We start from the raw sequence: 23,608 nt of genomic DNA, 5'->3' as shown, positions 1-23,608 counted from the left end.
TTCACTGTATGATATCTGTTCATGATTTTAATTGCAAAACAACCTGACACGCTCTAGAAGAAAACAGGAAGTCTTGTAAATAGACTTTTAGAACAAAAATGTAAATAAGCAAACCCCAAAAAACTGTTTCACAGTCTTTCAAAACAAGAGCGTTTCATTCACACAAACACACGGCAGCGGCTCTGTCTGCGTCTCCGACAAGATATTAATCAAATCTGCAAAAACCAAAACAACAAAAACAACTGGCTGCAGTTATTTAATAAATTAAAAATAAAACCTGAAAATTTACCAGTGAGATAACCTTCAGCTCAGAGCTCCCAAGAAACAAGATAGTTTTTTTTTATCTTGTTCACACAAGTATGAGTTAATGTATTGATTTCACAATACATGTATTGAAGTCACTAACTTGTTTGTTCAAGTCACTAACTTGTTACCTTCAGTGAAAAAACTTTTGTTCAGTCAAGCCAATAACTTGTTTGCATGAGTTAATGTGTTGTCTTCACAAATCACAAAGTTGTGTGCACAAGTCCCTACCTTGTTCCCTCAAGTAAAATAAAAAACTTGTACACACAAGTTATCTTGTTCCTTCAAGTCAATAACTAGTGTCCACGAGTTACTATTGTTTTTGGAACAAAAGTCACTAACTTGTTTGAACAAGTTATTATCTTATTCAATTAAGTTTTTCATTCAAGTCAGTAACTTGTTTGCATGAGTTTGAGTACCTTTTCCCTTCAAGTAACTAAGTCACTATCCTGTGGGGACAAGTCACCAACTTGTTCACCAAGTATAAAACTTACACAAGTGATTTTGTTCAAGTTGTCTGCATGAGCTCCTATTGCGTTTGAACAAGTCACTAACTTTTTTGCAAAAGTTATTATGTTGGATAAGTGCCTATCTTTTTCACACAAGTCATTAGGTTTTCGCACGACACGTTAGCTTGTACCCTCAGGTCACCAACAAGTCAATAACTTGTTACCTCGAGTCACTAACTTGTTCCCTCAAGTCACTCATTTTTCATTCAAGTAAAACAAATTGTACACACAAGTTATCTTGTTCCTTCAAGTCAATAACGTGTGCACGAGTTACTAATGTGTGTCAACAACTTATCATCTTCAACTGACTTTTTCACTCACTAACTTGTTCTCTCAAGTCAGTTTTCACAAGACCTTCCCACGCGTTATCCTCTTCCCACAAGTCAATAACCTGTTGGAATGAGTTAGTACCTTGTTCCTTCAAGTCACAAGTCAGTAACCTGTTTGCACAAGTCACAAACTTGTTTGCACAAGTTATTATTATGATCAAATAAGTCCCTCTCTTGTTTGAAACAAGTCAGTATCCTGCGGGGACAAGTCACCAACTTTTCCCTCAAGTAATAAAACTTGTACAAGTTATCTTGTTCACTCAAGTCAATAACTTGTCTGCATGATATTCTATTGTGTTTCAACAAGTTGTTATATTCAGGTTCAAGTCACGAACTTGTTCTCTCAAGTCTGTTTTCACAAGACCTTCCAAACAACCTGTTTGAATGAGTTAGGACGTTGTTCCTTCAAGTCACAAGTCAGTATCCTGTTTGCACAAGTCATAAACTTGTTTGCACAAGTTGTTATTATATTCAAATATGTTCCCTCACAACCTTATTTACATAAGTAATTAACTTGCTTGTACAATTTACTAACTTGTTTGCACAAGTCACTCAGTTTCCCTCAAGTAAAAACTTACACACACAAGTTATCTTGTTCACTCAAGTCAATAACTTGTCTGCATGAGTTACTACTGTGTTTGAACAAGTCATTAACTTTTTCGTTAAAGTCACTAACTTGTTCCCACAAGTAACAAAAGTGTTAACACAAATGCTTTTCATGTCACAATAAGTTCCTCTCGTTTGCACAAGTCATTCATTTGTTTGAACAAATCACAAACTTGTTTTCACAAGTAACCAACTTTGAGTTATTAATTTGTTTGTACAGATCACTAATTTGTTAGCTCATTTTGCTCCCACACAAGTTAATGCACAATTTAATATCCTATTGGGAAAGTCACAAAATGAAACCCGTCAAGTCATTAATCTGTTTACACAAGTCATTAAGTTGATCACCCAAGTTATTGATTTGTAAATAGGAGTTTGTGTTTGGGCGTAGAACAAAAAAAATCTGTTCGGGTCTTTAGAGCTCCGTAAACCACCAACACAAGTACATAAACCGTTAGAACTCCAAACGTAGTAAAGCAGAAACTAAATCTGTGTTTTTATTCTAATGTTCGCTACATTTGGTGAAACTGCTGGAGATTAAAGACCTCCCTCATCATGTCTCCAGCTGAAAACGATGAAACCTTAGAAAAGCTGGATCCGACAGTCAGTTCTTTCGGCTCCAAAATTGAGTTAATCTGTTTATTTTAACGCAGGACTCTTTGTTTCTTCTTTGTGCTGACGTTTAAAAAAGGTCCAACGAAAACATCTGTCTCCGTTCGAGTAATCCCGTCCTGCTGCAGGTGTTAAGCCAGACTCCTCTGCCGCGGCTTGATCCTAAGATACAGCTGGGGAATAAAAAAAGAGTTCCTCATTAAAACACTCGTTATGTAAGAAGACTGTTGAGTAATCAGGGATGAACATGATTAAACAGATTTAAAGGACGCAACATGAAGCTTCTTTTAAATAAACACGAAGACGCTGCAGCTGATCTGAACACTTTATTATTTTTTTTACTTGTTCCCTCAAGTCACTATTCTAGTCACTAAAAATAAACTTGTACACACAAGTTATCTTGTTTGCATAATTCATTACCTTGTATGTTAATTTTCCAGATCATTACAGCGAAATTACAAAGTTATTTAAAAGAAAACAGAAATTCAGAGTTTCTGTCTTGTGTTTTAAAAAAAGAAAATTCGGGACTTTGGGGCTCCGTAAAAGATCATTTTTCCGTGTAAAACAACCCATAAACCTATGTTTTCATTCAAATGTGTTTTTCTTTGGGATTAACTTCTTATTAAGAACTATATAAACGCTGTCCTTTTTCTATTTTTACCGATAATTAGGGCGAAATTACAAGAAATTTCAAGAAACCATTTGGGGAAAATTAATAAGAAATCAAGAGAAAAGTCCCTTTTACAGCCATAAACCCATAGACCCAGCTAATGTCAAATTCTTCTTAATGTTTTTCTTTTGTGGTTATAAATGCTTTAGTCAGCTTAAGTCGACACCAGAGAGATGTGGACATTCAGATTGAGCAGAGCAGCTCTCACCCCCAGCAGGTTTCGGGGTATGTAGCCCTCGCGGTCGCCACATCTCGCCCACCACCACTCCGTCTCCACGTCGTCCTCCCGCCTCAGCACCGTCATGCAGTCGCCCTCAATGAAGCCGAGCTCGTCGTCGCTCTGAGGCTCGTAGTCCCACAGCGCGTACACCACGCCGCGGTTCATCACGCCCATCTTCTCCTGAACGCCTGCAAACACAGAGGAAGATTTACAGACCGGATCACCGCAAGAAAACCACAAACAACGAGGCGCGGACTCCGGTCTGAGCAGAGAGACAGGAAGTGTCTTCAGCGTCCGGTCCTCTCTGTCTCAACACAAACTGAGACGACTTCTCTCCTCATTTATCATCTCAGAAAACATTCTGGTCTCAGTCTCTAGTTTCAAGACAATCTGATGTTAGTGTGTAAATAAAGGTCCCATTCAGAAGGAAACAAATGATGAAGCAGGGTGTGATTTGAAAAAGATACAAGGTGATAACAAAAAGACAAAAAATGACCAAAAAGTCCAACAAAATTTAAAAAAAATGACACAAAATAGTCAAAGAGCAACTAAAGACACACACAAAAAAGCTGGTTTCAACAAACAAAGATGGAGACAGAGCTCGAACATCAAACATCCACAAATCAACAGGGGACGTCACCATGACGACGGACATTATTCATATACAGTCTGTGACTACAACCTGAAAATAAAGAGTGATAACTGTGCAGTTTGGTAAAGAATCCCCTTTAATGAGGTCACAACCCCCACCCATCTTACCGTAGAGGAACTGGGAGCACTGGGCATAGCCGTCCTCCATCTCTTCACACTTGTCGGCAGCCGTCTGCATGTCGCTGTACGTGGTGGCGAACACCGCCGCCCCCGACTCCACCAGGAACTTACAGACCTGCACGTTGTTACAGGAGGCGGCGCAGTGGAGAGGAGTCCTGGAGACGAGAGAGTTATTACAACCCAGACCTCTGGAACAACCTTCAACACAGACCGCCCTCCGATTTAAACCCCCACAGGTCGATTTACAACCAGCTCAATCCGTCCCCATAAGGCCTTTCACCAGGAGGAGTTTAAAAAAAAGTTAAAATAACCAAAAAAAAAGACATGAAATGACAAAAAAAGACGTAAAGTGTTAAGAAAAAGATGTAAAATAACCAAAAAAAGACATGAAATGACAAAAGAGAGACGTAAAATGACAAAAAAAGACAACGTGGCAAAAAAGGACATAAAATGTTAAGATAAAGACGAAAAATGACAAAAAAAAAAGCAGTAAAATGAAAAAAAGGCTTGAAATTACAAAAAAAAAGAGCTATAAACTGAGAGCAGGAGAACGGCGTTGGTGTCCCGTGTGAACACAAAGATAAACCCTGAGATTCAAACTCCTCTTAACTTCCTGCATCACATCCATAAAAAAATCAGAAACACGTTTCCAACCCTGGACGTCAGCAGGTCGTTCTAACAGCTTCTGTTCTGGCTGAAAACGGACAGAGAAACTGTGATTTTGTTCTCACCAGCCGTCGCTGTCGGCAGCGTTGGCGTTGACTCCGAACTGAACCAGGAACTTGACGATCTCCGTGTGGCCGGCGCAGACGGCGTTGTGCAGCGCCGTGATGCCCTCATCGTTCGGCATGCTGGGGTCGTCCACCTGCAGGGACGAGCAGCTCTGAGCATCTCATGGCAAATAACTTTTAAAAGGAAAATCTTCCCTGAAGTCACATAATTCTAAATCATAAAAATAAAAGTACAAAAAGAAACGTAACAGCAGATTTTACACGTATTTGAAAGTACCTGGAAAAAAAACTCGTACACTTTAGCAGTTGTCAAATTCAAGCACTTTTCAAGGACTTTCAAGGTCCATTTTCAAGCTTTTCCAGTATCTTACACCTGTTGTGAATTGCATGTTTTAGATGAGTACTTACATACTAAAAGGGGGAGATTTCACGTAACCATACCAACAGTGATGGTATTACACTTTTAGGAGGAACGGTCTTCATTTCAGATAGGCTACTCATTATTTTTTACATTGAACATGTGATTATCTATAGTCTATAGATGGATATAGTCAGATTGCAAGAGAAATACAGTAAGAATTTCCAGCATTTACAAGCATTTTATCCAAAATCCAAGCACTTTTTAAACCTTGAAAATACAACATTTAAATTCAAGCATTTTCAAGGATTTCAAGCACCTGTACAAACCCTTAAAACTGTTTTTAAATTAAATAAACAGGACACTTATTAAAGGGACAGTTTGGGGTTTTGGACATTAAGTTGTATTATATACTTGCCAGTAGTGTTTATAACCTACACTAGAGCCACCAGGGGGCGGGGCTTATAACCTTTACTGCAGATGTCTTGGTGACACTAGCGGGGACCTGTCATGAATCTTTATATAGAGACTGAAACATTTTTAAAAAATTAATGTGAATTAGAGCGCCCGCTGAGACCGGACGGCGGTGGAACTCACGTCGTAGATGACCCTCTGCACGAGGTCGTACTCGCCCTCCAGAGACGAGTCCAGCAGCAGAGCCAGAGGGTTGAACTTGACCCGCATGTTGTGGTCGATCCGCTCGGAGCCGGCCTTACGGAGGATCGTCCTCTTACCCTGGCGGAACCATGACAGAGTTAATTTAAATCCATTTTCCTTAAATCACAATCTGTTGCACCAAACCTCCTCCAGCTCTCGGTCTGAACCTGATGAATGTGTTCAGGTGTGTTAAAGTGTTGCACAGAGAGCCTGAACATCCCTCTGACTGACAATGAACCACATTGAGGAACTAGGAGACAAAGTCAGAGAGTAGGAGACACATTGAGAGACTCAGAGACAAAGTGAAGGACTAGGAGACACATTGAGGAACAATAAATACTAAAACTTACTACTTCTTTACAGTGAGTCGAACCTTATGATGAGCAGGAATTAACTTCGGAATTGTTCCAAAATTGACAGATTTTTACTGGATTTTTTGGATGGACCTGAACTCGACTTGTTTAATTAACTCTGGTTGCAGTTTCCTCCACATTCATTGCTTCATGATTGTTATTTTTGGATCAAATTGACTTTTTAGTTTGTTCTTTCTGTCACTGAAGCTTGCTAGAAGGATTTTTTTTCCTCTTTTCTTCTCTTCAGCCGACTGAGAGAAAGTTTAACGGTAAACTAACGGTAGAATCTCTAACAGAGCTGTGATGAGCTGAACTCGTTCAGACTGGAGGAGGACCTGAAGATGTTTTTTGGAGCCGGACCTGGATCAGAATCTCTTTGTCTCCTGTAAGAACTCACCGGTGGCGCTGTGACCTGTCCGGTGACCTCCGGCGGCTGCAGGCTTGCAGCGTCTTCTCCCTGCTCGTCCTCGCCACAGGTGGGGTAGGGCGGCGGCGGGTAGGGCGGGAACTCGTCGGGGAAGAAGTCCAGGTGGGCGGAGGCGGACGGACACGTCTCCTCCTCCTCCTCCCTGTCCTCCAATGGAGGGGGCAGGGGGCGGGAGGAGGCAGGGTCAGGGATTGGCAAGCGTGGGGGCAGAGGGGGCGGGGTCGGGCCGTCCTCGGGGCTCTCGCCGAGCAGCTGGTCGTCGTAGATTGCAGCGCCCGTCCCGCCCTCCGGAGGCTGAACGTATGTACCGGCCGGAGCGAGCGTCTCCATGGCAGCCAGCGTGGTTTTCTGGTAGAGCAGCTTCTGGATATTTGGCCCCGCCGGGCCCTCGGGCTCCGTGATGGAGCTGCGTTTCTTCAGGGGCCGGGGGGCGTGATGCAGCCGGCGCCGCAGCGCCTCCAGGTCGGCGTCGCTCGGGTTCCTGTGGGGGTTGTTGGACAGGAAGGGGAGGAGCTTGGTGGGGCTGAGCGGGCGGGGCGTGGCTCGGTCTGACGTCTCCGCCCCAACACCTTCAACCGCACCCGCGAAACCACCGTCGGTCTCGCTCCCGTCGGACACACAGCACCCGGAGGTCGTGGTGTCAGAGGAGGACTGCTGCCCCCCGCAGGCCGGGAGGACTGGTTTCCCGTACACTGTGAGGAGAAAACATTCATTAATAATCAGCTTTAAAAACATTCTCTGCTTCCAGTTTCTCCAACTTAAAGATTATCTGCTTCTCTTAGATTTTTTCTTGGAAATGTTTGAGTTTTAAAATATCTAACTATACTGCACTTTACATATAATCATTTTTTAATTAAGTATTTGTGAAAATGCGAAATGTAATTTAGTTTCATGGGAAGGAGGGGAGGTGGATGGGTCAAACAAACCAGGAGACTTCAAAAAAAGATGTAAAATAACCCCCAAGAAGGACATAACATGATAAAAAAGGACATGAAATTAACAAAAAAAAGGACGTTACATGACAAAAAATACGTAAAATTACAACAACAAAAAGACATCCAGCCAGATTCATTTTGTGTTTATGTACCAACAAAAGAATGAAAAATGAAAGGTATCTAAATCCTTTTATTTTGTATATTTACAGCTTTAACTCAAATGTTTTTTAACCCCTCACTGGCCCCTTCCTGTCTGTCAGTCATTAATAATCAGGACTGATTAATGATGTGTGTATATATATATATATATGTGTGTGTGTGTGTGTGTGTGTGTGTGTGTGTATGTGTGGTTCACCTCTTGGCTGGCTGCGCGGCAGCGTGCCCCCGCCGCCCGGCTGGTGGCCCTTCCCCTGCTGCTGCGTGTACATGGAGTAGATGGACGAAGCCGCCAGAGTCTGAGGCTTCTGCAGCAGGGGGGGCGGGGCCTCCGACGGGTCGGGGGTGTAGGGCCTCACGGCAGCGGCCGGCGGGCTCTCCTGCTTGTTGGGCAGAGGCAGCGTGTGGCTGTGGCTGGAGAGGCCCCCCGGGGCCCTCAGGTGGCCCCCCACCGGCCGCACCTTCCCGGGGAAGGTCCCGGTGCTGTACGGTGGCTTGGAGAAGGTCGGCGGGCCGGGCGAGGAGAACGGTTTGGGCTTACTGGGGACGGGAGGCGGAACCATCCTCGACAGACCAGACAAACCTTTACCTGAAGCCTGGAGGTCCAACAGAGAATAAAGAACATTAGACTGAATCAACACAGATACTCAGTTCTACTGTTACACACAGGAGAAAGGTAAGGACCTAAAATATTTTACTAAAAAACCCTTTAAAATAAATATATAAACTCCTGAAAATTGTTTTAAAAACCTGAAAAAAATGAATTAAAAGTTATGAAGCTAAATAATGGAAGACCTAAAAACCTTAAAAGTACAATTAATTAAAAAAACTTATGGAGATTAAAACCTTTAAAGTAATGGGAGACTTAAAAACCTTAATAAATAAATATATGATTCTACTAAAAAAACACATAAACGTAGGGAATATCTTAAAATCTTTTAAAAAATAAATATATAAACTCCAAAAAAAAAAAGATAATCATTAAAGGTTATGGAGCAAAAAAAGGAAAACCTAAAAACCTTTAAAAAAAAAAAAAAAAAAAAGATCTAAAAAAAAAACATAAATTAAGGAAAGATCTAAAAATCTTTCAAACAAATACATGAAGTGTTGAAAATCTTTATAAACAGAAAAAATATATATAAGTTGTGGACCAAAAAAAATGCAAATTAATGGAAGAATTAAAAACCTTTAAGATAAATAAATAAAAACCTGAAGACCCTTTATCTGGGGCCTGAAGATGAAATCCAGAGAAATAAAGATCATTAGACTTAAATAACAGAAAAAAAGGAATGACCTAAAAAAAAAATGTAAATAAATCTATAAACTCCTGAAAATCTTTAAAAAATAAAAATTCAAAAGTTATTTATTTAAAAACATTTAAATTAATGGAAGACCTTAAAACCTTAAGAAATAAACATATTACTTAAAAAATAACTAAATAAAAACACAAACTTCGGAAAGATCTAAAAACCCTTCAAATAAAATATAAATAGATATTGATTTTTCCTCTTTGTTTAGCTTCACAGTATTGAGTCCTCTGATACCTGATGGTCCCTGAGCAGGTTCTCAGTGATGTGATTGGTCCGTGAGGGGACAGGGGGCGGGACATCCTTTCCACCTGCAGGAGGTTAAAGGTCATCATGAAGTATTGAGACAGAAATCCTCAAATCAAGAGCAAAACAGTTTAAACCTGCAACTGCAAAGTCAACAAAAACAACATCACAAGTAAACAGTAAACAAGAGTAAGTTATTTTACAGATTGTTTTTATAAAAATACATATAATATACAGTGAATATCTGTATTTAAATATATATATCTGGAGAATGACTAAAGTTGTTTTATTTCACTTTAATATGACGGGATAATAAGTAAATAATATTTTTTTATTATTAAGAATAATAATTACATTTAAAAAATGATCACTGAATAAATATATATACAGATTTACTATATAAAAACCTTAAAAAATAAATAAGTAGGTCATTATTAAGTAAGTAAGTAAATAACTAAATATTATGAATTACTTTCCTTTTCTGAAGAAAGTAAAAAGTAAAATAAAACAGTAATATTCATGTACATATTCGAGATTAAAGTAAACAGTAACTCTCTGACGGTAACTGACCCGAGCTGAGGCTGGACATGCGCGGCAGCGTGGAGGAGTGGCCGAACCCACCGCTGGACTCGCTGGACAATGAGCCGCTCCACTCCACCGGGAGTTTGGATAGTTTTGATGCAGCGAAACCTTCAAAGAGCAGAAAAAAAAATTTAAATAGGGGTGGGCGATATGGCCCTAAAAGAATATCACGATATTTCAGGCTATGTTTGCAATAACGATATTCTTGACGATATTACGAAATACTTAAAAAATTATAGAAAATATGCTTCTTTTTAGTCTGTATAAATAAATAAAAATCTAAAATGTAGTGTGAAGTGAAATCTCCACAGTTGCCAAATACAAAAAAAAAATACTCTTGACTCTTGAGTATGAGCAAATAATAAAAATAACCATTTAGGGTTTCCGGGGGCATATTTAAATGACATTTTGTAAAGGAGAATAAAGGTTCTTGTTTGTTTTATTTAAGGCATCTTATTTTGACAGTCTTCTTGTAAGTTCTGTGGTGGATTGTGTTAACACACTGTGCTCTTATTTTGAAAGCTGCATGTGTTTAGCAACAGAGTGTAAGTAGCTTTTTGTGATTAAAACAACTTTAACTGTTAGCTAATATTAGCTCGTGGCTAACGAATGGCATATGGCATTTGGAGGGCAGCTCGGTATATTCAGTTGTGTAAGTGTGTGAATGTGCGCCCATGTCTGAGGAGGACGGAGAGGAGGGTTGGGGTTTGACTGACTGGTGACAGACATGCAACCTTACGCCACTACATCAAGAAGTAGGAATGTTGCCAATATCATGATATGCAATTTTTTTAACCATAAAAAAAATATACAGATATTATCGATATATCAACGATATGATATGGCACACCCCTAATTGAAAACAACAGGGAAAACCTTAAAATGTCAGAAAAACCTATTAGTGGGAAATTTAAGATTCTATTTGATTATTCTATTTATTTTTCTATCTCTCTTTCTGTCTCAGTGCGTGACGCAGGTCACTATCAAAGGTCACTATCAAATGCATGCGTACGTGTGAATGTGCCCTCTCTCTATGCATTTATATATTAATCATGCAATATGATTTTGATTCAATGATTATGTTTGTGTGCTAATATTGTTTTAAAACTATGATTACTTTAAATACATGTATCCCAACAGCTTGAACTTAGTAAGATTCTAAAATCACAAAGAATATATATTGTATATCTGTGTCTCCAAATTATATCTGTAAGACATAACAAGGCAGAATGTTTGTCTTAACAAGTTTTGATAGCAGGTCAGGACACAGTGTGAAGGGCAGAGATGATTGTTGCCCGGTGACATGACGTGTCCCTGTATTGATTAAAACTGACGAATCAGCGGATCAAGGAGGCGGAACTTCCTGGAAGAAATCTACCTTCAAGATTAGCAAACAATTGTTAGATAAAAATGGGTTCGAGGGAGAGGAGAGGGGTTCAGACTTCACGACCTGAAACCCGTCTGTGTGTATCAGGGACATGTAGAGTGAACCCAGAGATCTCTGTATAAAGTACATTTCTTGACGTATTGTAATAAAATTATGTTAAACTGAGAACTTGGATGTCTCCTGTTCATCATTCCCCATCAAATGATCTGCGCAGAGAAATAGGTGAGGATTTTCGGTTGGTGTCAAATAATTCAATTTTCAAGGTTTCCTCATGCAATTTTTCTAACAGAAAATAGATGATACTTCAGTTTAAGAGGAAATGAATGACTTCTTGAAGAAAATATCTTACTAGGGCTATATATATATATATATATAAAAATGTATATATATATATATTTATTTATTTTTACTTTATCACGATAAAGTTCAAACTCGGACAATCATGTCTGTTTTTACAGTTTCTTTCTACAATAAACGGAGGATTTTTGGTGATATTTTAAAGAAAACGTGTTAAGGGTTTGAAGTGTTAATACCATTTTCCACTTTAAATCTTTAGTCCTGATCATAACTTACACATATTTATCATTTTTCCATATTTTAACCTTTTGAATGTCAGTTTGTTAACATAAAAAATGTGTGGTATATATAGATTCTGTTTCATTCCAAAAAAAATGTACTCCAGAAATGACACATGTCACATAAAGAGATTCTGACACAAATATCAACATTTAACACAAGTTTTGGTCACTTTTTATAACAGAAACTTTAGTAACTGATGATCCGTTCAAGGATGATAATGCCTGTTTTTACAGCTTCCCTATAATATACATGGGTTTTGCTGTTCAGAGGGTTAATATCTTTACATTTATCACAGTATTATTATGATTATGATGATGATGATGATTATTATTATTATTATGTTATGTGGCGTCAGTACCTGCGGCGGGTTTCTGAGGTCTTGGCGGCGGCTTAAGGGCAGAGTCAGGCATGGGCAGCGTGGCGGTGCCGTCCGGGTACGCCGGCTTCACCGGGACGTCGTGGCGCGCTGGCACCGGGGGCCCCAGAGGCCCCTGGGAGGACGACTGGATGTACGGCCCCACCGCTGCCACCCGGGAGCCCGCGGCGTGCTGAGGGGCCGCGCCTTCCGAACACACCTGCAGGGAGTCGAGACGAGTCAGACAGGAACTGTTTATAAAATCTCTGACTGAACTCTATTACAAATTTAACTTACTTTACTTGGATATTTTCCCCCCCATGATACTTTCTACTTTTACTCCAAACATTTCTCTAACAGCTGCAGTTACTTTACAGACGTTTACACACAAAACAAAACAAAGTGCTTCTGAAATGATTAAATGACAGAAAATACATTTACAACTATTTTGATAAAAGTTTGTAAAATGTCAAGATTTGCATCTTTTGCTTTGAATAAGGTAAATAATGTTAAAGTCCTGAAAATAATAATAATAATAATAATAATAATAATAATAATAATAATTATAAGTTATAGATCTAAAAAAAAAAAATCTAAAGACTCCCTAATGTTTACAAATAAATCATTTGATAATAATTTGAACTTAAGTTCCAAAAAATCTTTTAAAAAACACACAAATATATTAAGCAAATAAAAACCTTTAAAATAAATCAATAAATTAGTCCTGAAAATAAACACTTTAAAGTAAAAAAAGAATAATAAAAGGTTATGGACCTCAGTAAAAATAATATCAATTAGTAGAATTAATTAATTTAATGAATAAATACAAACCTGAACACCTAAAAAAATAAATGTATAAACTAAATTAACAAAAATAAATAAATAAAAAGGTATGAAATTAAGTAAGTATGTAAATAAATAAATATCAAGGAAATATGTGTGTGTGTGTGTGTGTGTACGTGTGTTAGTATGTGTGTGTGTATGTGTGTTGGTGTGTGTGTGTGTGTGCGTGTGTGCGTGCGTGTGTGTGTGTGTGTGTGTGTGAGTGTGTATGTGTGTTAGTATGTGTGTGTGTGTGTGTGTGTGTGTGTGTGTGTGTGTGTGTGTGTTGGTGTGTGTGTGCGTGTTTGTTTGTGCGTTAGTGTGTGTGTGTGTGTGTCTATGTGTGTTAGTATAGGTGTGTGTGTGTGTGTGTGTGTGTGTTAGTATGTGTGTGTGTGTGTGTGTGTGTGTGCGTGTTTGTTTGTGCGTTAGTGTGTGTGTGTGTGTGTGTGTGTGTGTGTGTGTGTGTGTGTGTGTGTGTGTGTTCTCTGACCGGCTGGTTCTCCTTCTGCAGCGCTGCCTTCTTCTTCCAGAGTCTCCCCCTCAGCTCGGCCAGCCGGCGGTCCATGGCTGCCACCTCCAGGTTCCTCTTGTTCAGGCTGTCTCTCTGCTGCTGCAGCCGGCCGCTCTGCTCCTGGTTCAGCTTGTTCCTCAGCTGCAAGGAGCAAAGTCTGCATGAGCCGGACCGCCACAGCAACACACAGCCAGTAGAAGCTTTTCACTATTGTAAATTTAGTAAATCTCAACATCAGCAGCAGTCTGATGGGAAGTTTGTTTTGCTCTGATGCCCTCAGAGGATAAAAAGGGTTGGATCAAAAATCATATTTTAACCTCCTGAACACCAACGAGACGTTTCTTTTTTCATTCTCCTCTCTGTGTCCTTGTGTTTCACTGCAATATATAAAATCTATGTAATCTATAAGTCCTGCAACTCTATGTAATCAGCATAATCAGAACAACTCAAACATGTCTTTGTGCACAATAACACAGTTAGAATGACAGAAATCAGAAAAAAAGTTGTTGTTTTTTTAAAATGTGAATAAAACAGAATTTATATATAAACACTTTTCCAAGTGCCCACAAATGTCACAAAAATAACAATAGAAATGACAAAAAAGGATGTAAAATGACCAAAAAACACACAAAATGACTAAAAAAGACATTAAAACAAAAAAAATAAAAAAGACACAAATTTGTGACAAAAACATATTGAAGTATTGTCATGTTTCTAGCCTCTCCTCTCCTGTCCTCTCCTCCCTGCAATGTGTAAACAGATTTTCAGTGAATATTTGTCACATGACTCAGCAGAATCAATCATGTCTTCACAGTGTCTCTGAGGAGCAGAATTTATGTTTTTCCTGTTTTTAACAGGATCTGGTTAGTGCAAACTCTTCATTTTAAATGACACATGGAGGATAAAGAGATTCTGACACAAATATCAACATTTAACACAAGTTTTGGTCACTTTTTTTCGAAGAGTTCACAAGGTCGTCTCTGTCTCACCTGCAGCTCCTTGTAGAGGCGCTCCAGCTCAGCAGTGGAGGAGGCATGGAGGAGGTGGTGAGGAGCAGCAGGAGGCTCCAGCCTGTCGCTCCTCAGCGCCTCCAGCTGGTCGCTCAGCTCCTCCACCCGCGACACGGCGACCAGCAGCTCCCTCTGCTTCTGCTGGAACAAACCGGTCATCTGCTCGATCTCATCCACTGGCACACACACACACACAATCACACACACACACACACACACACACACACACACACACACACACACACACACAATCACACACACACACACACACACACAATCACACACAATCACACACACACACACACACACACAATCACACACACACACAGACAGTGAATAACAGCAGTGGTGATGGTGATATACTTTCTGTAGAATAAATCACGTTTGATTCCCAGTTGAATATTTAAACATATAAATTTCCCGACTTTAGTTCATAGTCCTGCTGATTGATGATGCTGTAAAATAAGAATTCTTTCAAAAATACAAAAGTTAATAACTTATTTTTTATCAATTAACAAAATGAGAATTGAGTGAACAGAAGAAAAATCTAAATCCAGTCAAGATCTGGTGCCTTCAAACAAGCATCAATTCTTCATACCCGCCTTCTGCACAGTACTTTATATAACAAACTATATATATATATATATATATATATATATATATATATATATATATATATATATATAAATAATAATAGAAACTAATAAAGCAGTGATTTTTAACCCCGTCCTCTCTGAGCTCCACACTGACCTAGCTTGCTGTTGCTGAGGCGTTTCTGCTCCACCTGGCCCCTGAGGGCCCGGACGCGGCGCAGCTTGGCCTCCTGGTTGTGAGCGTTCTCCCTGAGCTGCTGCAGACGCTCCTGCTCCGACATCTCCTGCTGCTGCTGCCGCTGATCCTGCAGCTTCAGGAAGCGCAGACGCTGCTCCTGCAGACACACAGTCATACTGCGCTTTCAGCCTCACACCACCTGGGTCTTTCTGGGTCATTTTATGTCTTATATTGGTCTTTTATGGTATTGTGTGTGTTTTTTGGTAATTTGAAATGATTAAGGGGTCATATTGTTTCTTTTGTTGGTGTTTTATGACTTTGTTTTGGCATATTTTTTGTAATTTGGAGTTCTTTTGCCTTTTTTGGGTCACTTTTTTTTGGTCTTTTATGACTGTTTTGGTAACTTTGTGTCCTTTTTGGTCAACTTGTAGGTGCATTAATTAATGCTTTGCTTTCAGCCTTGTGCCTTCAACCGGCACAGAGCTCACACAAAAAAAGACAGGTGGAAGGAGAAAAGACTTCAGATATCAGAGTTCAAACATCGACCTTCTTCGACAAAAAAACTAAGATGAGTAGGTTAATGTCGTTAACACCTGACAGTGTTAACTCTCTCCTCTGTTTTGTCTGTTACTGACTCCGTCTCATCCTGCCTGCATATAAAGTTAAACATGTTTACTATGACATTTTGGGATCATTGTTTGCAGCACAGCCTCACCTTTATGACCTGATCATTGTGTTTCAATCTGACTCACTGGATCAACATTTAGAACACAAAAAACATAAAATCTAATTTAGATAGAAATACATAAAAGTGTTAAACGGTTCAGTTTTTTGAAAATTGTTTTTCCCGATTTAAGTTATTTTTCTGTTAAAGTGAAAAATCTGATTTATATAATGATGTTTTTTTTACTCTCAGTCAAGATTGTTAAATGTTGGTTCGCAAGTGAGGAGAACATCTAGTTCTATATTTATACTGAATATATTTGAGCTGATCTCCAGTTTGACTTGTTCTCTCATCATTAAACAGAAACTGAAGCAGAACTTTAGAGGAAGCGGACGGCAGGAAACACTGCTGAAGGTCTGACAGCATGATGACATCATGAGGTCGTGATCAGTGACTCCAGAGGGTTAATGTTTGTATTCTATACGTTGAGTCTCAGCAGCATGTTGGCTTGTTGGGCTCTGGTACCTTGGATGCCAGCAGCTGCTGCTGAGCGTTAATCTGCTGCTGCTGTCGGGCTGCCAGGTCCTGCAGGTCACTCAGCGTCATGTCCAGACGAGGAGCTGAGACCTGCAGCACACACACACACACACACACACACACACACACACAGTCAGAGTTCACCTTCAAGTAGACATGAATAACCTGAGAGCTAACTGCTGCTGAAGCACCATGTGTCTGTTCGGATGTGTTGGAAGTAGGGTTGTCAAAAGTATCAATACTCAAAAAAGTATCGATACTAAAACGTTGTATCCGGATACGATACTCATTTTCAAAAGTATCGAGTATCTGAAGCTTGTTATCATAGTTGGAGTTTCTTTTTGCACAACTGTTTTTATTATAAATATTTAACCTGTGGTTCTGTTAATTATTATTATTTATTTATTTTAATTATTAATTTAAACAAAACACAAGATAAGTCACCAATGGACAAACACAGTAAAAAAGAAAAAAAAAGAAAGAAAAAGAACAACAACAACAAAATCACAAAACCAACCTAAATAAATAAATAAAACAACAATAATAAATAAGAACTTTAACACATTAAATAACGTTAAAACTAAAACTAGACACAAACAAACATCAAACTTAATTACCACATAAAACATACAGTATATCAGTACACTTGATAACCTAAGAGAAAATATTCTGTTCCGTTAATTTTTAGATGTTGCATTTTTCTTGTTAATAAAAATATTTCTGTTAATTTTTGGGGTCTTTGTTTTTATCCTTGTGGTATCGAAAATGGTATCGAGTATCGAATATTTTCTTGAGTATCGGTATCGAGTTGAAAATTTTAGTATCGTGACAACCCAAGTTGGAAGGTGGATTTGGTTTCTCTGTTGATGATGCTAGGCTAACAGTTTCCCCCTGCTTCCAGTGTTTGTGCTAAGCTAGGCTAACCACCCCCCTGTGAGCACCTCACCCCGTTCTCCAGAGAAGCTTTCAGCTGGTTCCTCTTCAGCATCTGGTCTGCAGCTCTGGATCCTCCTGCACAACACAACACAACACAGCACTTACTGATCCTAATGTTATTATACCCTTATAGTCTTATCTGGTCATTTTACTTTTTGGGGGGGTCATACTATATAATTTTTTTTTGGTGATTTATGACTTTGTTGTGGTAATTTGTGTTTATTTTGGCCATTTTATATCTTTTGTTGGTCTTTCATGACTGTTTTGGTAATTTTCTATCTCCTTTGGTCTTTTTTCTCATTTTACGACTCTTTAGGTCATCGTGTTTGTCTTTTATGACTTTGTTTTGGTCTTTTGTGTCTTTTATGACATTGTTTTGCTTTTTTGTGTCTATTATGACAATTTTTTGTAATTTAGTGTCTTATTTGATCATTTTACAAGTTTTGGGGTCATATCTTTTTTGGTGATTTATGAATTTGTTTTGGTAATCTTTTTTTTTTTGGAAATGTCTTTTCAATTTATGTCTTTTATGACTTTGTTTTGGTCTTTTTGTTACATTTTACATGTTTTGGGGTCATATTATATCTTTTTTTAGTGATTTATGACTTTGTTTTGTTAATTCAAAAAAAGTCTTTTTTTCTGTGATTTTTGTGTTCTTCTCTCCAGGCTGCATGTAGTAATGTTTTGGGTCTGTGTTTCTTCAGAGAACTAACAATCCTCAACAATTTAGAAAAATTTCTCATCATATGTATTAGATGCAGCAGGATGGAGTTTGGCATATAAAGTGCACGTACTCTGAAAGTGTGAAGTGTTATTTGCACACAGATTGGTGAGAGCAGGTTGATGTACTGCCTGAGAGGAGAGCTGCTCCTGCTTCACATTGAGTCGGGACGTCTAGCTGTGACTCATTTACCCGTTTGACCTCGACCAATCACAGCTGGTCGTTTATCACAAGATCTACGACTCACAGAGGCGTTCAGGATACAGAAAATTATCAAAACAAAGTCATAAAAGACCAACAAAAGACATAAAATGACTCAAAGACCCAAGAGGACACCAAATGACCAAAACAAAGTCATAAATAACCCCCAAAAAATACAATATTACCCCCAAATCATGTAAAATTACCAAATAAAACAGCAAATTACCAAAAAGGCCACAAAATGACCAAAACAAAGTCATAAAAGACCAAAATGACTAAAAAAAGACACAAAATTACCAAACCTAATCCATAACAGACAAAATGACCCAAATGAGATGTAACATGACCAAAAAAAGACACAAAAAGACAAAAGGAGACAGAAAATTACCAAAACGAAGCCATAAAGGACCAAAAAAAGACACAAAATTACCAAAAAATGCGAGAAAATTACCAAAAAAAGCTCCAAAGAGACAAAATGACTGCTCAGCTTGGGCCCTCATGCACCCTGTCGGCTCAGCGTGTGCGTGGAGGTTCTGACCGTCTGGACGTGACGGAGTTGTTCAACAAACGTTGATGACAAACTGTAATCAGCTTACAGCGAGGGGAGTGTGCAGCTGCTGGACTCTGGAGGCTTTTCAATGGATTGTGATCTTTTTTTTTTTATTTCTGTCCACGAAACAAAGAAATCCCCTCTGAGGTTTCCCTAAGCTGATAAAGAGTTTCCCCCATCAGGTCCTGTTGAACCTGGATCTACTTTAAAGCCTGCAGACAGAAACATTACATCACAGAATTTATTTTATTTTATTTTTTACAAATCTTGTGCAGCCTTAATCCAATAATGTTTGAGCATGTTTCCCAATCCTGTCTGACCTCCTGTCTGACATGACTTCACACTTTCAGATAACGTGCAACGCATTCACCAAACTCCATCCTGCTGCTTCTGATCCACAGAGCTTATAACAGCACACTGCACATTATTTGGTTCTTACCAAGATTTAAAAAAACTTAGATTTATAAGTGTTAGATCATTTATCTTGTTTGAGAGTTAATTTCTTATTCTAAGTATTCAACTTTACGCTATAATCTTATTTCTAGATTTAACAATCTTAATTCAAGAAATCTTGTCAATTGAAATGATCTTGCTGCATGGACAGATAATAATTTCACTTGTTTTGAGTACCTTTTCCCTAAGATTTAGTGTTGTTATCTTGTTGTTAGACACACATTTTTTGCAGTGCAGCGACCCGTCCAGCTGCAGTACATCGTCATGTTCACTGAGTCTCTCAAACTTTGTTTTGTTATTTCACGTCTTTTGTTGGTCTTTTATGACTTTGTTTTGGTAACTTTGTGGGATCTTACATCTTTTTTTGGTCATTCTGTGCCTTTTATTTGGTCCCTTTGTGTCTTTTTTTGGTAATTTTTTGCCCTCTTGCAGTTGTTTTGTGTCTTTTTTGTAATTTAGTATCTTTTTGTTATGTTGTTATTTTGTGCCTTTTTCCCCCCATTTTACATCATTTTTTGGTCATTTAGAATCATTTTTTGGTCACTTTGTGTCTTTTTTGTAATATTGTGTCTTTTTTTTTGTAATTTTGTGTCTGTTTTGGTCTTTTTGTGGCTTTTCTGTAATTTTGTGTCTGTTTTGGTAATTTCACGTCTCTCTCTGTATGTTTTACATCTCTTTTTGTCTCTACTTCCTTCCGTCGGTGTGATTCTTACCAGCGTCTCGTCCCGGAGCTCTCTGGTGACGCAGCAGGTATCGGACCTCTCCTCTCTGCTGCCCCCAGCGCTGCAACACCTCCAACATGCGCTCGCCGTCTCCCACCACGTGCTCTGATGATTACAGAACACGACATGGACTTTATGTTTCAGCAAAGTCACATGAGAAAACAGATGCATGAGATAATAATCTGTGTTTGTTATGCTACAAGACACTGCAAAAAAGAAAAAAAAAAAGTTATTTCCCAGAAATTTGTTGCTTTACAGCGTTTTTCTGTTTTTCCTACATGAAGTGCAAATAATAAACATAATATGAAAGATGAAATCTGTAAATTAAAATAATGGGATTTTTTTTTAATAGTATTATTTAATTGCATATATTACAACATATTACTGAATGTAAAATTTAGGAAACTTTCTGGTTTTTTTACAGTTTAATGTAAAAAAAATGTTTAAAAAGAAATCACTTTTTTTAGATACAGATATTTAACTGTATATCAGCATTTTTAAATAAGTCTGCAAAATAACTTTTCTTTTTTTGAGACTTTTTTGAGACTTTTTATTGTTTTTTAATGATTTTTATTTTCATAGTATTATTCAAGTGTTAAATGGTCTTGAATTGTAAATTACAATGAATTCTATGTAAAATACAGAAAATATGCATCATATTACTGAATGTAAAATTAAGGGAACTTGATGGATTTTTTTTACAGTAAAACTTTAAATTTAATAAATTATCCATATTTTTAGAGAAATCATCTGCAAAATAAATGGGTTTTTTTGTACATTTATTTTGTGATTTTTTTGCAGCGTTCATTATCTCCTTCAGCTCAGTCTCACCTGAGCCTCTCCAGGTCTCGGCCAGGTAGCAGTCGGCCTCTCCGGGCTCCTTGCACAGCTCCACCACGTCCCTGCAGAGCGTCTCCGGCGTGATGGGAACCTCGCTGAAGTGCTGCTCGCTGCTGCTGAGGTACACGGTGAGGAACATCTGCAGGCAGAAACACACGGCAGGGAGAGTCAGGCTGAGAGACGCAGCGAACAGACAGAAAGTCAAGACAAGACCCTCAAACTGTTTGGCCATTTTTTGTCTTTTTTTTTGTCATTTTACATCTTTTTTGTGCATTTTGAGTCTTTTTTTTATTAATTTTGTGTCTTTTTTTGGTCATTTTACATTCTCCACAGAACGACACGAGTCGAACACTGAGAAGTATATATATATATATATATATATATATATACTCTATATGTGTGTGTATATATATATATACTGTATATATATAATGTATTATATATATATATATATATATATGTATATATATATATATATACAGTACTGTGTCACTGATCTAATACAGCATCTATACAGTGCCAAAAAAAAGAAAGAAAGTGAAGCCAGTGAAGTTATTTTGCAGATAAAATATCTTTATTTTAAAAAATAAATAATAAAATAATAAAGTTTTTTAATTAAATATGACGGTAAGTGTTTGGCAACAAGACTTTGTGTTTGCTGCAAGACTTTTTATAGTTTCTTTTTAGAAAAAAGGTTTTACATTAATTTAAGTTTTACTGTCAGAAAGTGTTCTTAATTTTACATTAAATAATGTGATGTCCCATTATATTAATTTACAGATTTAAATATTTTATGGATAATATTTGAAATATAGATAATTTATCTCTCTTTTTTTGCACTTAATGTAGAAAAAACAAGAAAACCCGTACATTACATTACAGTACAGTTCTGAAAATTCAAGTAAATAATAATAAAATAATAATAATAACTAAATAAATGTGGAAATACATTATACATACATACATACATACATAAATAAATTTAAATATGTTGAAATGTAAAAATAAATGTGGAAATAACTCAATAAATAAATAAAAATGTAGAAATAATACAGAATATACAGAAATACCAAAAATAAATAATAAAATAAATGTAAAAAATATAGAATTTCTATTATTTTTTTGCATTTATATATCCATTTATTTATTTATTCAATTATTTCTCCTTATGTCAACTTTGGTCCTTGGTGGTCCAGGTCCTGTCCGTCTCCCAGGAGGAGCAGCAGAGATAAAACAGATTCCTGGCCGTGTCCTCTGACAGATTGTGTTGGTGGTTGGACAGCGCGTTTCCTGCCCCTTCACCTCCTCGCTGCTATTTGAGACGATAACAGATATTTGTGGACAGAACTCCCATGATGCACCGGGCCATCTGTTACTCCAGCAGGGTGTCAGGCCTCGAGCCAGCTCACCGCCCACAGCTCGCCTACCTGCACGAGGCCTCGCTCAGACCGGGACGCTCCGAGGCTGCAGGAGGACACAGAGGACGGGGAGGACCAGACCTGAACCTCCAGCCAGACCCTCGTCTCCTCTGGCCTCATCTCCTCTCTCCTCCTCTCCAAATCCTCTCCGCTCCTCCTAGTCTCCTCTCATCTCCTCTCCTTCTCCTCTCTTGTCTCTTCTTCATCTCCTCTGGCCTCATCTCGTCTCGCCTCCTTCGCCTCTCCTCTTGTCTCTTCTCCTCTCCTCACCTCTCTCCTCGTTTCCTCTCCTCTCTCATCTCCACTGGCCTCGTCTCCTCTCTCATCTCATCTCCCCTCTCCTGTCCTCTCCAGTCCTCTCCTCTCCTCTCTCGTCTCCTCTGGCCTCGTCTTGTCTCCTCTGGCCTCCTCTCTGATCTCCTCTCCTCTCCTCTCCTCTCCTCTCCTCTCTCGTCTCCTCTGGCCTCGTCTCGTCTCCTCTGGCCTCCTCTCTGATCTCCTCTCCTCTCCTCTCCTCTCCGTCTCCACCTCGTTTCACTCACCTCTTGTGAAAAACGAGCTGCCTTCTGTGACCTTTGTGAGACTGACTGCAGCATCGTTTCCATGCAGATGTTGTCGTCTGAAGCTGGAGTATTAACGTGTATAGAGCAGAGGGCAGGTCCTGCTGGTGCGCGGGTGAATAAAACAGGACCAACAGGACAACAGTGCTTTGTGGAGGAAAAACAGACAGAGTCTAAAATTGTCCTTCATGGTTTCTGAAGAAGAGAAAGTAAAGCGGTATATTTATTTGTGCATCCAGCTCCTTCTGTTCCAGGCTGACTTTGAGCTGCTTCCATCTACAGAAACAATCTGTTCTCTTTCCACCACCACGAACGCTTTACTGTCAGAGAAACAGGAGTCTGCACAGAGGCCTGGAGTTTGCAGAGCAGATTCTGGCCTCATGTGTCTGCACAGCTTCAAAGAAAAACCTCCTTCACGTGAATCAAACCGAGCTCTGTAATGTCAATGTAGTTCTAGTTTGTTCTGCTCGGTTACGTTCAAACTGAAAGGTCACCAAGTAAATGAAGCGCCACATTCAAACAGTCCACCGTGGGTCAGCAGAAGAGGCTCATGGGCGATTTTCAGCTGCAGTAACTCATATTATCGTCAGCAGATCTTTCCGTCTCTCCTTCATCTGGAACAATAACCGGGACGGACTCGTCTTGGCCCGCTGGCCCACATTCATTCAGCTCTGAGAGGAAAGTGGAGCGCCGCCGTCTTCCTTCAGGTTCCCGCGGATGAAGTGGGTCACTGCCGTCAGTCACGGCGCCGAGGCCAGCAGCCAATGGGAGGCAGGAGAGGAGAGGCTGTCCGTCC

The 23,608-nt window shown here is 38.9% G+C and overlaps 1 protein-coding gene across 1 annotated transcript in view; it reads right to left on the bottom strand.

Annotated features, from left to right (window-relative positions):
* The window catches only part of LOC131969653 (apoptosis-stimulating of p53 protein 2-like), a 36,376-nt gene continuing 12,768 nt past the window's right edge, over window positions 1–23,608 (bottom strand). Inside the window, exons 2-18 of the mRNA XM_059330769.1 lie at window positions 20,826–20,973; window positions 19,986–20,099; window positions 17,358–17,422; window positions 16,400–16,501; window positions 15,190–15,367; window positions 14,419–14,615; window positions 13,409–13,570; window positions 12,097–12,313; window positions 9,761–9,880; window positions 9,182–9,255; window positions 7,837–8,233; window positions 6,517–7,238; window positions 5,707–5,844; window positions 4,752–4,885; window positions 4,009–4,175; window positions 3,238–3,437; window positions 1–2,532 (exon numbers count right to left, since the gene is read on the bottom strand). Coding sequence (XP_059186752.1) covers window positions 2,491–2,532; window positions 3,238–3,437; window positions 4,009–4,175; window positions 4,752–4,885; window positions 5,707–5,844; window positions 6,517–7,238; window positions 7,837–8,233; window positions 9,182–9,255; window positions 9,761–9,880; window positions 12,097–12,313; window positions 13,409–13,570; window positions 14,419–14,615; window positions 15,190–15,367; window positions 16,400–16,501; window positions 17,358–17,422; window positions 19,986–20,099; window positions 20,826–20,973 — 3,177 coding nt within the window. The 3' untranslated portion in view covers window positions 1–2,490. The remainder of the gene's footprint in view (window positions 2,533–3,237; window positions 3,438–4,008; window positions 4,176–4,751; window positions 4,886–5,706; window positions 5,845–6,516; window positions 7,239–7,836; window positions 8,234–9,181; window positions 9,256–9,760; window positions 9,881–12,096; window positions 12,314–13,408; window positions 13,571–14,418; window positions 14,616–15,189; window positions 15,368–16,399; window positions 16,502–17,357; window positions 17,423–19,985; window positions 20,100–20,825; window positions 20,974–23,608) is intronic.

Source organism: Centropristis striata, chromosome 1, assembly GCF_030273125.1.
Source record: "Centropristis striata isolate RG_2023a ecotype Rhode Island chromosome 1, C.striata_1.0, whole genome shotgun sequence".
Lineage (NCBI taxonomy): Eukaryota > Metazoa > Chordata > Actinopteri > Perciformes > Serranidae > Centropristis > Centropristis striata.
Note: the sequence above shows the minus strand (reverse complement) of the source record. Positions and strands in the feature narration are given on the sequence as shown.